Source organism: Rhamphochromis sp. 'chilingali' (assembly GCF_963969265.1).
Source record: "Rhamphochromis sp. 'chilingali' genome assembly, chromosome: 21".
Classification (NCBI taxonomy): domain Eukaryota; kingdom Metazoa; phylum Chordata; class Actinopteri; order Cichliformes; family Cichlidae; genus Rhamphochromis; species Rhamphochromis sp. 'chilingali'.
This window is the reverse complement of record NC_137949.1, coordinates 7,515,398-7,527,610: the sequence shown is the minus strand read 5'-3', so window position 1 is coordinate 7,527,610 and position 12,213 is coordinate 7,515,398. Positions and strand designations below refer to the sequence as shown.

Below are 12,213 nucleotides of genomic sequence, written 5' to 3'. Positions count from 1 at the left end.
CATCTCTTGATTATACTGGAATAGGCCTAGGCTGCTGAGGCCTTCCCATATCCCATGGATTGAGTGTTTCTACTTTATTTGTCTTTCTTCCCTCTCCAAGTGTTTATCCAACTCGATTGAATTTGATCATTAGCGATGATTAAACTCGGGCTTTTTCTCCCATGTGTGTGTTTTGTCCTGTCTCACGCTGCTCTTATCGCTTTCCAATCACCCCAACCCCTGAACCTGGTTCTGCTGGAGGTTTTGTGCTTTTAAAAATGAGTTTTTCCTTCCCACTGTCGCCAAGAGCTTGCTCATAGGGGGCCATCTGATTATTGGACTTTGTTTCTAATATTGTAAGGTCTTTACCTGACAACGTAAAGCGTCTTGCTGAGAATGTTGTTGTGAACTGGTACTATATAAATACATTTGAACTGACATCAATGGTATCTAAAGTCCTAAATAGTTAACGTTTTGAATTTTTTTAAAACCATTTTTAGCACGAGTTGTTAACGCGCCAGTGTGATGACGTCATTGTCGGGGTCAGGACAGGTTGACCTCAGGTGTGTGTTTTTTCTTTTCTGGGGCATTTTTTGCGGGGTTCTTCCTGCTGAAGGTAAACATATGGACGAAGCAGCGATTTGCGGTAAAAATATGAAAACTGTGTTCGAGCGGCGCGGATTAAAGCGACGAAAATGTCCGGACAGAAGAGAAGATATAACGTACGCTTCCCTGCTGTGAGTAAATGTGGAATAATGTGGAAAATTAAAGCTGCCAAACGAGCTAACGGGTAACTGTAGTCGTGTGACAACTGTTGCATTCAAAGACTGCTGGAAATCATGTTTATTAGCGAGCTAGCCTAGCAAACTAGGAGATATGTTAATAAAAATGCTTTAGCTCTACTAGGCTAAATTACTTACTCGTTAAAAAACAACAACAAAAAACGGTACCATTATATAAGGTGTTTCGATGTTTTTTCAATGAATACGAGTTTGCAGGACGTTGTGCTTTCTGTTCCTTCCATTTTTTATGTTGTGGTTGGGAAACTTGTTTTCCTTTTTAATGAAATGTATGTAGGCCTATTTTGTAGTATAAATAGTTGGTACATACATGTCACACATTGTTTTTCACATATGAACCATTAAAAAAAACCCACCTTCAGCTGCTATTAACAGTTATTTCATCAGTTACATGCAGTTTACTCAGTGCTCCTCAATGCACCGTAACTTCCATTTGCTTGAACAGCTGTAAACTCTTTGATATTGTTGCCAGAGGCGCATCAAAAAAATCATGCAGAAGGACGCTGAGGTGGGCCGGATGGCGATGGCAGTTCCTGTAATCATATGTATCCTTTATGAGTTGCCGAAGCAGCATCTTCTTCCAGCTTCTCCTGAGGCACTTGCTGGGAGTTAAAGTCAGTTGCGTTCAAGTGCCAATCGCTTAGCAAAATAAATAAACTGTCCTAATGAATCTCGTTGTTTTAGGTATTGGATATTGGTTAGACTGAATTAAACATTAATTTAGGCTGATTAAAGCGAATACACACAATGGCTCAACAATAAATTGTTCAGTTTATTGCACTAAGATACATCCCTCCAGGTGATAGGAACTGTTTTCTGCTGTGATGGTGTGGATATTTGATGTTAGCTAGTGTTAAATGGTAACTGTATTATGTCAAAGCAAGTATGTAAATACATGCTGAAAGTGTTGTAGAGCTGTGAAATCCCATACTGCATCAATAAGCTCGGGCCTTGGAGATATTCCTGAAGTCTCTGCTGACCAAAACCTGCGTGATTACAGAGTCCAAGCTCAGCGCTGTTGTGTCTGTGGCTCACATGTAAGTAAGACTTTGTTATTTGAGCTCAAGTATATGAGATTATGAATTAATCAAGACTAATCCAACCAAGATGCTAAAATGATGGTATATGTAGACGTAATTAATGAAATCAGCAGTGTTGTGCCCTGTGCGTAAATGCATGCAACACTCTATGCTCACAGAAGAACATTTAGATGAAAGACTTCCAAAAACAGCTGGAAGCAATAAACTAAAGCCAGCTCCTATTGTCAGTGAGTCTGGTTCACATGACCTGTTTCACTTTCTGTCCTCATCTCTGAAAGCAGTGCTTTAGGGTTTCACACTGGAAGAGAAATATTATGAGTGTAAGTGAGGCAGATATTTTCACGAGATCTATGCGCACCTTCGACTGCTGCAGGCGTGCAAACTGTCTTTTGTGAAGATGAAGAAGACATACGTGCAATTATAATCTTGTTCATATCTAACTGAATATGACAGCATTCACTCAGACTTACTACGCACGAGGTTCCTCACAAATTTCAACTAAAAAAATGACTGAACAGGTTACAGTACTGTGCAACAATCTTGATCCACCTCTTACTTCTTTATACTTTGCTAGGAAAATGGAAAATAGATGCAGCGATTTATTGAAACATGCACCGACATACTTATAAAACATAGAGTTTGTACATTTTTAACAACCATGAAAATCGATATTTGGTACGAGGACCTTCATTCTTCAACACAGCCTGAAATCTCCGTCTTGTCATTTCATTAAGTGGGAATAGTTCTCCAGGATTTTTGAAGGACATTCAAAGCTCTTCTTTCGATGTTGGCTGCCTTTTGTTGTGATCTCTGTGATGACAATCCAAGATTGCTTCACTGATTTTGAGGTCCAGAGTCTTGGGAGGCCAATCCATGACTGATATTGTCCCACTGTGTGTTTTTTCTGTCCATGTATGCTTTTACTGCATTGGAAGTGTGTATGGTCATGCTGACAAATGAAATTCTGCCAATTAGATACTTTGTTTTTGCATGGTGGATCAAAATCTGATGGTAGCGTCATGTGTTGGTAGCCAGTGATGCTGGGGATCACATGATCCTGCAGCCAGTGATGCTGGCATTGCTTTTCAAACTTGGCAGAACCTCTACCATGTTTTACAGATGGCTGCAAACAGACATGTTGTGCCTTTCTCCTGAACTCTTCCATACTGCTTCACAACAATTTGAACCAAAAATTTCAAATGTTGTGTCATTTTGCCATTGTTGCCTCTGATTTTCAGTCGTGTTTTTGTATATTTTGGTATACCTCAGCCTTTTTCCTCTGTTTCCCTTCCTTACTAATGGCTTCTTGACAGCCACCATTCCACTGAGATCATTTCTGATGAGGCTTGAGCGAAACAGAGATGGATCAATTGAAGGTTCAAATGCAGCTTTTAGGTCCTGTGCCAGGTCTTTAATGACCCCCACCCCCCACCCCCCCACCCCCACCCTATTTGTTAAGGATGAGACCAAAATGGGTCGTCTTACTTTAGTTACGTGGCCTTTTAAGGTTCATAGGTCAATGTTAAGTAGCATAAACAAAAACCATTCCTATAAAAATATTCAGGTACAAGGACTGGACTGAAAGTTAGTGAAAAAGAGGCCAATGTTTGAAGAAAAACTTTGAAAGACCTTCAGAAAGCTTGGGGAGTTATTGTTCTGGACCATTTTATAAGAAATTATAAGAAAAGTCTGTTTTTTTTTATATAAAGAATCAGCGGTGGCTCAAGAATCAAGAATACTGTATGCTGTTGTTTTTAAAACAGTTCCTAGGCTCTTAACATTAGTTATCCCCAATAAAATAAATTGAATATTTAACAAAAAAAGCAAATGAAATCAATATACTGTCAGTTTGTTTGCTTTTTTTTCTCTTTAGCATGTCGTTCACATGCATGTATATGAAAAGTTGGCATATAATGTATTACATTTTGTGCTTTTATAGGAAGCAATGCATAGAGTCAGAAAAGCTCTTCCATTTTCTCAAAGACTTGGTAGCACAAACCACGCCTACAAGCCAGAAGGACAACAGAAGCATGAGTATGTGGCCTTTATACAGGTAGAGAGTGTACCTTTAATGTCAATGTAACTAATTCCTTCTTAAAAAGCCTCCAAATGCCCTCAACATTATTAAATTCTTATGATAATTGACCTTTTCTTTGTTTCAAGGAACAAACAGCATGAAGTTTCTGTTAAAAAACCACCTGAAGTGGAGGAAATGGCTCCGCAAGGTAGCCTCGACTCACTTGACAACGACTCGAGTGCCAGCGTACGTAGTAACTAAAAACAAAATCTTACTCCAACTAACATGCGAACCGAACCAATCAGCTCTCAGAATGTGTGTACTTGTGTTTCTGGCACTCAAGCAGTAGTGGACACTTTTGTGTTGCATGCTAAAAGCTGCAGCAGCGCCCCCTTGAGGCCATAGTGATAATTTTACTCTGAAAAAGTGTAGAGTACTTCTTACCTCAGCAGTGTTTGTCTTGTCTAGAGAACGGTTGTGGTGATCCGTGGGTGAAAGGGTGAAGACGGAGAACAAATTCTTATCAGTTACCTTGGTTACTAAGAGCTTATGAACTTTGCGGACATGTTAATACCCCTTCTTGTTTCAGTTAGTCAATCATTTCCTCTCCTCCTTCCAGGAGTCGGAGCTCTACATCTGCTTATGACTGTGCAACCAGCGGAAGCCGCTGTGAAGTCACAGCAGCGCCTCATTTCATTATGTCTCCTTACATTTGTCTTTTGTCTCTGCTGTCCTGGATTTTGGTCACAAATAAGTGAGGCTAAGTAATCGCAATACTTCAGCTGACGTCTACGTACAAGTTGTTTCGTTAGCTCAAGTCCAGCTTTTGGGTAAATAAAGAGTTCCTTTTCTTGGGAGGATAAGGGATCTTTGTTTGGAGCAGATATATTTTAGGATCACTTGAATCTTTTGTGGAAGTTTGCACTGAGTTGTAGATTTTTTTTTCCTTCTTCTTGCTGATTAGGAAATTGTGTTTGTAGAGCAGTACATGCTTGAATAATGATGCTATTTAGATTACAATATTGAGTTTTGAGATTATTCTGGAACACTTTTAGACAGTGTGCAGCTCTTTTTTTTTTTTTTACTGTATTTTGAAGATGTATATTCTTTGATACAAATTAGATGCTTTCAGTGTATTACTTTATTTTTTGCTTGTTTTTGTTTTCCGGTAGGATGTGCAGCAATCTTTAAAACCAAACTAAGTGCTTATTTTAAGAAATAGTGGCCTTTGTGGTGTCTATTTTTAGAGCACTTGTAAATTAAAAGTTTTAAAGATTTTTGCATATATGAAAATAAATAACTTATGTAAATAAATAATTGGAATCTCCAGATAGTTCGAATGTAAAGAAGTTGAATAAAAACAAGTCGCAAGCATATAGGGATTGGTTTATTCCAGTAAACTAACCTTTTTACACTGTGATGGCGTGAAATGAGGAATAAATAGATGCACTCTGTTCTGAAAGGTTATTTTTACTGGATTTTTTTTTTTTTTAACATTTTGAAACCAAATAAAGCAAAAACATCTCTCTTCAGTTGCTACGCAGTGACCTGCATGAGGAGGTGAGACTGTTTCCATGTCCCAGCACTGATGAGGTTCGCTAACGTTCCTCCTGCTGATCCACGCTGACAGACGCTACACTTGTAATGAGCATCCAATCTAGTCTCAGAGGAACAAGCTGGAGTACAGTCCTGCTCCGCTGCAGGTGATCGGACGTCATTCTTCCACATGGGGGGCAGTTTGGAATGAAAACATGCATCTTCACTACAATGACTCAAAATGAGCAATACAAGTAAAAAATAAACATTCATTTTTTAAACATTGTTTTTCAAATAAAAGAAAACATTTCTGTTTATCTCCTGCAATAATTACATATTTATAGACGTAGAGGCCAATTTGAAGTAGTGGTGCGATAGATCCCTTTGTTTTATTCAATCCATTATTTATCCCGAGTCCCAAAGGCACGGTCCATTCATTCTCCTTTGAACAACTGATCCAAATACTGAAGGAGGGGGAACAAAAACAAAGATTGATTTTAAATATGCTCAGAAAAGAAAACATTTACACACAGAGAGGTGATGGATTGGCCTCACTTATGCTGTCTCTTCTGTTAAGTCGTGCTCTGAGTTTACAGTCGGATGTGCCAGAGATCGAAGGACAAAAGATTAAAAATCCAAAACAGGAAAGAAAACCAAAACAAAACAGCACTACAGTACACAGTTTTCAGAAGAGCCGTGCTCCGTAGCCAAATGTCTGTTTAATAGATTCGAAGTAGTATCTCTTCCAGCCCTCTTTCGTCTGCTCCTCCTGGCTGTTTGGGACGCCTCGATACTCCACCTTCAGCTCTGTCTCGCTGCTCCGGTCCAAGAACGTCATTGTGATCGTGGCGTAGTGCTCTGTGGCAAAAAAAAAATAAATCCATACTTTTAACTATAAAAGCACGATAGCATAAAAGGAAGAGAGATCCGAGGAGATAATTTTTGACCCTGAAGTGAGCTACAGATGAGGATAAAATTATAGTAGGTGAATGAAAAGCTGACCTTTTTATTGAGCCATAACACAAACCACTGCTGTGCAATTATTATTTCACAGTTTATGTGTTTGAATTCATCTATACTAGTACATTTTTTTTTTCAAATTTGAATTTAAATGGTCCAGTTTGTTGTATGATAGTAAGCACTGTTCCCACATACTGAAAAATAGAAACCTACCACAGGGCCAGGTGTTATACCGCCACTTCATAACTATTTTCTCATCTGGAACCTGAAAGCAAGAGGACTTGTGTTAGAATTTACTCAGGTAAAGTGACGTTAATGTGGTGCAGTACAGTCAAGTAAATGATTCATATACACAAATGCTTATTTTTAAATGTCATAGATCAGACTCACCAGCTCTGTGAACTCGCCCAGAATATTTCCATCTAGCAGACGAAACTTTCCGCCCTTCTCTCCATCCACTGTGGCTGAACCACGCGTGAACGCCTGAACCATCTGTTTATTGACAAGAAGCCCCAAAATCAAAAGAAGCAAAGTCCATTTTTACTGAAAGACTTAACAAGACACAACCACAGCCTGGGTTTCCAATCAAACACACAGCTGAGGCTCACCTCTCTGTTCAGAAAGACCCTGTAGAGTTCAGCTGGTGAGGTGAGAAACGTTTCTTTCAATGTAAATTTACAGGTGGGGATCTTGACGCCGGTGTTGACGGGAGTGGCTGTGCTGGCAGAGGAGGAAATCTGTTCCACACAAGCATAGAAGTCTGGTGAGCACGGATCAGTTTATGTGCCATAACTAAAGCCTGGTTTAGACTTCTGCAGAAACGTCATAATTTTTGACGTAACTAGAAACTGCTTTAAACCTTCCACGTAATCTGACATGAACAACAACTGAATGGTGGGAATTTAACCACAGAAAGCAGGCTTAACACTGCTTCGGGTATCAGAGTAAATAAAATGGGGACAAAGTGAGTGTCAAAGTCCAAAATCTTTACTATGTGATTGATGTGCACCAACCTCAGTTTTATCCAGCTTAGCTTTGGACTGTGATGTGGACTGTGGTTTGGCCACACCATTGGCTGTGGGTAGGATCATCCCCTGTGTGAATTCTGCAATTAAAAAAAAGAAAGAAGAATTTGTATAAATATACCGCAATTTTCGGGCTATAAGCCGCTACTTTTTGCACAAGCTTTGAACCCTGCGGCTTTTAGTCAGGTGCGGCTTTTCTATGGATTGTCCATGATTTTTGTGATATCGTAAGACGATTTGTTTTGTTTGTTCCGCTCTTGTACGGCACTACGTTGCCTGGCGGAAGGGCATGTGATCAGACACACAGTATCGGGGTTCAAGAGTGGTATGTTGGTCACATGTCCATCCGCCAGGCAACGTAGTGCCATACGAAGTAGCGCGAAAAACAAACTTCAAAGTAGCGCTACGCGTTCAGCTGGAGGCGTGGATGATGAGCGGCGATAAACTTGCGAAAAGCAAGTTATGCTCCACCGGTGGATTCTGACAGTGTGGAAAAGTGTGAAAACATCCATGATCACCAACGGATTTCGAAGGGCTGGACTGCTGCATGATGGAGAGGAGGACACCGCCACGGCCCTTCAGAGGGGGTTCGACTCTGACACTGACAACGAGGATTTCTTTGGTTTTGAAAGTGACAACGAAGGAGAGAAGCTGAGAGTGGATGACGCAGCCATCCTGAGCCTGTTCGTATCCGACACTGGAGAAGAGGACTTTGGTGGTTTCAGTGCGCAGGAAGAAGAGAAAGATGGTGGTGAATGACTGACTTTTCTTCTTGTTAAAGCCGTGTCACTGCACCTGAGCCTAAAAGGTAGGCTGAATCTATTTTTCTGGTGTGCTGTAGGTTATTGTTATGTACTACATTTGTTACTCATTTATGAAGCACAGTACATGTTTTGTACTTGTAATTACCGCTACTTGTACATATACCCTAAAAAGTTATGCAAATATGTACCCCTAACTTGTTTTTCAAAATATTAATAAAAGGGGTGTGTCTCCAAACAGCCATCTCTTTCCTGACAATTCCCTTTGTGCATATTCTCTTACATATGATAAGTCAACATTGAAACACCTGCGGCTTTAAGTCAGGTGCGGCTAATGTATGTACAAAACAGGATTTTCCCCTGATTTTAGCTTGTGCGGCTAATATTCAGGTGCGCTTTGTAGTCCGGAAAATACGGTAAGCATTTGACCCTTTTCTTTGACCTAAACTGAATCTGGCAAACTCTTAACGCAAATTCTACCCAAAAAGAGTTTAACGATTTACAATCATGCATAATCTCAATGTGTTCAGCAATTAGGCTCTGGGAGAAATTTGCTGTTCGTTAGCTCACCTGTTTTTAAGAACCCAACGTAGCTCTGCAATGCGTCGCGGAATTTATCCACTCCTTTCGTTTTCATCAGGTTCATCAGCAGCGTGTCGGGTTCATCTTTGTTCAACGATACAGAAATCTGGACACGACACAGGAAAGTAAACTCGGTAAACTCTTCCTCCACCTTCCAGCCAGCCTGAATCAGTGTGCACATGTGCTTTGGTGAAACTTACATCAAGATCCTCCATGTCATTTTCATCAGACAGGTTTGGAACTTCAATTGTTCCTTTATACTCGACTCCTGCTTTTGACTTTCCTGTTCAAACAAAAAAGAATAAACATGTCAGCAAAGATTCAAAGCCTCTTCAAACCTGCCTCCTATTTTAGTAACGATAATAAAAATGCAACATATTAGCTCAGTCACTCTTCTCTATAAGCCACTGAAGCTTTTTCCCCCTATTAGATATAAAAATCTACCTGTTAAAGGCTGAGCTGTAAAACTTCACCATATAAGAGATCGTGCCCTGCATTCAAGATGTTTGCAAACAAGCTGGCACAATGCTGATTAAGTCTCAGTGCCTGCTAAATTATAGTCTGGAAGCAATGACGGTAACTGCCACTGTTAGCAGCCAAACGACCAGTTTCAGAGATACAATTAAAACCAAACTACTGCCTTAAATGAAACAAACAATAATGCTAGTTTTCTACTTACCAGTCCAAGTAGCTTTCACGTTCCACTCATAAAAGAAAATAAGTTTCCCTTTGCGGTTATTAATCGAGGCCTCTCCTTCCACCTTGCTGACTTCTGTCACTTCACACGTTCCCTCCTCATTCTCCACGCTCAATCCAAGAAGCAGAGATTTTAACTTATCTGATGACCAGTTTGTTGCATCTCTTTCCGTCCTGCAAAGTCCAGCAGAGACCACAAAGATAAGTGAGCACATCCGAACAGGGAACAAAAAACCCCAACACCTTAACTAAGGATTGTGCACTTTACAAGCCTTCTTCTCAATGTATTTTCAAAGTGTTTGCAGTCATACTCAACTGGGAAATTTGTTTTCTGAATCCCAAACATGAGATGCACTGACATGTCATCAAACATATGTCTGTTTGACACTGGTCGTTTGGCAAATGTGAGGCTAGACTGGCCAAGATTTACCTGCTCAGTCACATCAATTGTAAACTAGCAAGAGGAAGATCATGGTACTTGGATCTGCTCTCTTATTCACAAGGAGTTGCCACAGCGGGAAGCTCCACATGTTTAATTTGGCAGAGGCTTTACACCAGATGCCTTTCCTACTGGAACCTCTCCTCACATGACTGAATCAGATTCACCCTATATGGCCACTCATTATGCACTAGTTAAATGTGTTAAAAACAATATATAGTGGGAAGGGTTCTTTATCTTCATAACACAAAAGGAGGAGATCAAACAAAAAACACCCAACAACAACAACTGTGTACAGTTGTTGTGTACAGTTGTAAAGTGTACATTACTGGTAACTACTCAGGACGTCACAATTGGATCACCCAGTCAGATGGCCTCTGACATCAGCTTTCTAATCCTCTGCTAGATACAAATGTATTTTAGGAGGTCACCACAGCTGGAAGGTGGGCACAGACCGGCTTAAGTGACAAATCTGAGAACCACATTCTAGTTGACTGGTGACAGCGCCCCTTTAGTATGGCTGCTACAGAGAAAAGCCAGTAACCAAATGCTCCGGGATCATTACAGAAGACGAACAAATGCCATATTTACAAACTATGAATTCATTCGTATTATTTTGCGTAGGGCAGTTATAAAAAATGCAGTCACGTTGTAATTGGGGCTACCACACGTGTTCTGGTGCAACCGATGAAACATTGGTAACCGTAAACTTACCAAATGCGAGAGACTATAAAGCTTGCTACTACACCAGAATACTGCAGTAGATACAATTAGTCATGCTGCATTTTAACGCTACTGATGTTAAAAGCCGTTACACATGCATTTGAAGCTTCAGCGGCTAGCTACAGGCGAAGCTAACTTAAGAACGCCTGCAATGTTAGCTCGCCTAATTGTTTCAAACTTTTATATACCTCAATACTTGAGGCCGGCTACAGACAAAATAATGACCTAACCTTACTTGATCCAAATCTAAACATATAAACTACAGTTTGATACTAACAGGAGCTCGGTGTGTCGTGTTAGCATTAGGCTAACAGCTAAAAACCAATGTCCTTTCATTAGATCTTACCAATGCCAATTGTTGACATTAGTCGCATCAGCTCTCTCCTCTACAATCCAACGAGGGTCTCCTTCTCCCCACTTCGCCATTTTGTTGAATAAATAACAAGAAACGTTTAACTGTGTAATGTTAAAAGCAGAAAGCAGGTGTCTGCCGGTGACTATCCACCGATGCGCACGCTGTTTCTAGAAGCCTCTGGCTGCTGCGGGCTCTCAAGCGGTGCTCCTGCGTTTACTCGCCGAGCACAGAAAATGCTGGAAACGGAACGTTGTGGAAGGAGGTAAAAAATGTCCCCCCTTTGCCGGAAGTCTGAAGAATAGTTCCGCGTTAGGAATGCAGACTTCTGGAACTACAAAAATAAAAATAAGTAAGTAAGCAAATAACTAAGTAAATACATACACAGATAGATGAACTTTGAAAAGACTTGTTTTTATTTTCCATTTCAAATGTTTGTTTTTTCCTAAAGAAACGCTTCATTCTGCCAGGCTCACATGAACTACTCATACAAATTACTTTTACAAGCATTTTTTTTTAAACCAACCACACAAAATTTGTAAATGTTCCATTGTTTTTGTTTTTAATTTTAAGGATGTACTTCTTTTGTCTGTTCTTGGCTGTTTGCAAGGGGAAGACAAATTAAGGCCTCACCCTCAGGTTTATGAAAATGGAGACTTTTCACAGCTATGGGGCAATTTTTGGACAAAATAACTGATTAATTATGAAAACAACTCTTAGTGAAACTTCTGATGGCATGGCCTAAACATTTTACATATCTTGAAGTAAAAACCTGTGATATTAGACAGTGATTATAAAAATGAGTGGAAGACCGTGAGGGATTAAGTCCATGTCAGCAGATTCTCACCTAGAGTTTGAGTGAGTATAGCATGAGCTTTTATTTAGGTATGTTCCCTTTGCTGTGAGTTAAAAAAAAATGGCTGGTGTCCACTCACCAGACACTTCACCCGTTGACCACTGGTGGTGGTCAGAGGGCCCGGTGGCGCCAGTGTCCGACAGCCTCGCCTCTGTCAGTGCGCCCCAGGGTGGCTGTGGCTACAATGTAGCTTGCCATCACCAGTGTGTGAATGTGTGTGTGAATGGGTGGATGACTGGATGTGTAAAGCGCTTTGGGGTCCTTAGGGACTAGAAAAGCGCTATATAAATACAGGCCATTTACCATTCAGCTGCTCAGTAACATGGCTATCTAATCACAGAGCAACTCAATGCATTTAGGCATGTAGACACAGACTGAATATTTCATAAATTTCATAGCAGCAAGAACAGCAAACTCAGGCTACAGTTCACACAGGCGCATCAACAA

The 12,213-nt window shown here is 40.3% G+C and overlaps 2 protein-coding genes across 4 annotated transcripts; one reads left to right on the top strand and one right to left on the bottom strand.

The window, feature by feature from the left end:
• Positions 1–356: 356 nt before the first annotated feature.
• Positions 357–5,356, top strand: LOC308389818 (dr1-associated corepressor). Of its 3 annotated transcripts, XM_080871368.1 has the most exons (7): positions 357–391; positions 480–542; positions 1,252–1,324; positions 1,723–1,816; positions 3,759–3,853; positions 3,983–4,082; positions 4,456–5,356. In XM_080871368.1, the coding sequence occupies exons 3-7, from the start codon at positions 1,270–1,272 to the stop codon at positions 4,592–4,594; spliced, it is 483 nt and encodes a 160-aa protein (XP_080727494.1). In that variant the 5' UTR covers positions 357–391; positions 480–542; positions 1,252–1,269; the 3' UTR covers positions 4,595–5,356. The 3 variants fall into 3 exon arrangements, with proteins under 3 accessions (XP_080727494.1, XP_080727493.1, XP_080727495.1); XM_080871367.1 differs by lacking the exons at positions 357–391; positions 480–542 and adding an exon at positions 557–716; XM_080871369.1 differs by lacking the exons at positions 357–391; positions 480–542 and adding an exon at positions 557–716 and having other exon boundaries at positions 3,759–3,872.
• Positions 5,289–11,150, bottom strand: ahsa1b (AHA1, activator of heat shock protein ATPase homolog 1b). The gene is made up of 9 exons (XM_080871365.1): positions 10,905–11,150; positions 9,380–9,570; positions 8,901–8,983; positions 8,689–8,806; positions 7,346–7,437; positions 6,941–7,069; positions 6,723–6,824; positions 6,546–6,597; positions 5,289–6,230 (listed from the first exon to the last, which is right to left on the bottom strand). Exons 1-9 carry the CDS (start codon positions 10,982–10,984, stop codon positions 6,058–6,060), a joined length of 1,020 nt encoding a protein of 339 aa, XP_080727491.1. The 5' UTR covers positions 10,985–11,150; the 3' UTR covers positions 5,289–6,057.
• Between the last annotated feature and the right edge of the window lie 1,063 nt (positions 11,151–12,213).

Bases quoted from the DNA above. Each gene is read 5' to 3' on its own strand.
- ahsa1b (XM_080871365.1), bottom strand. From the start codon at position 10,984: ATGGCGAAGTGGGGAGAAGGAGACCCTCGTTGGATTGTAGAGGAGAGA. The intron at 9,571-10,904 runs GTAAGATCTAAT...TGGACTTTGCAG, and splicing joins AATGTCAACAATTGGCATTG to GACGGAAAGAGATGCAACAA. The intron at 8,807-8,900 runs GTAAGTTTCACC...TGTCGTGTCCAG, and splicing joins ATGACATGGAGGATCTTGAT to ATTTCTGTATCGTTGAACAA.
- LOC308389818 (XM_080871367.1), top strand. From the start codon at position 675: ATGTCCGGACAGAAGAGAAGATATAACGTACGCTTCCCTGCT. The intron at 1,817-3,758 runs GTAAGTAAGACT...GTGCTTTTATAG, and splicing joins GTTGTGTCTGTGGCTCACAT to GAAGCAATGCATAGAGTCAG. The intron at 3,854-3,982 runs GTATGTGGCCTT...CTTTGTTTCAAG, and splicing joins GAAGGACAACAGAAGCATGA to GAACAAACAGCATGAAGTTT.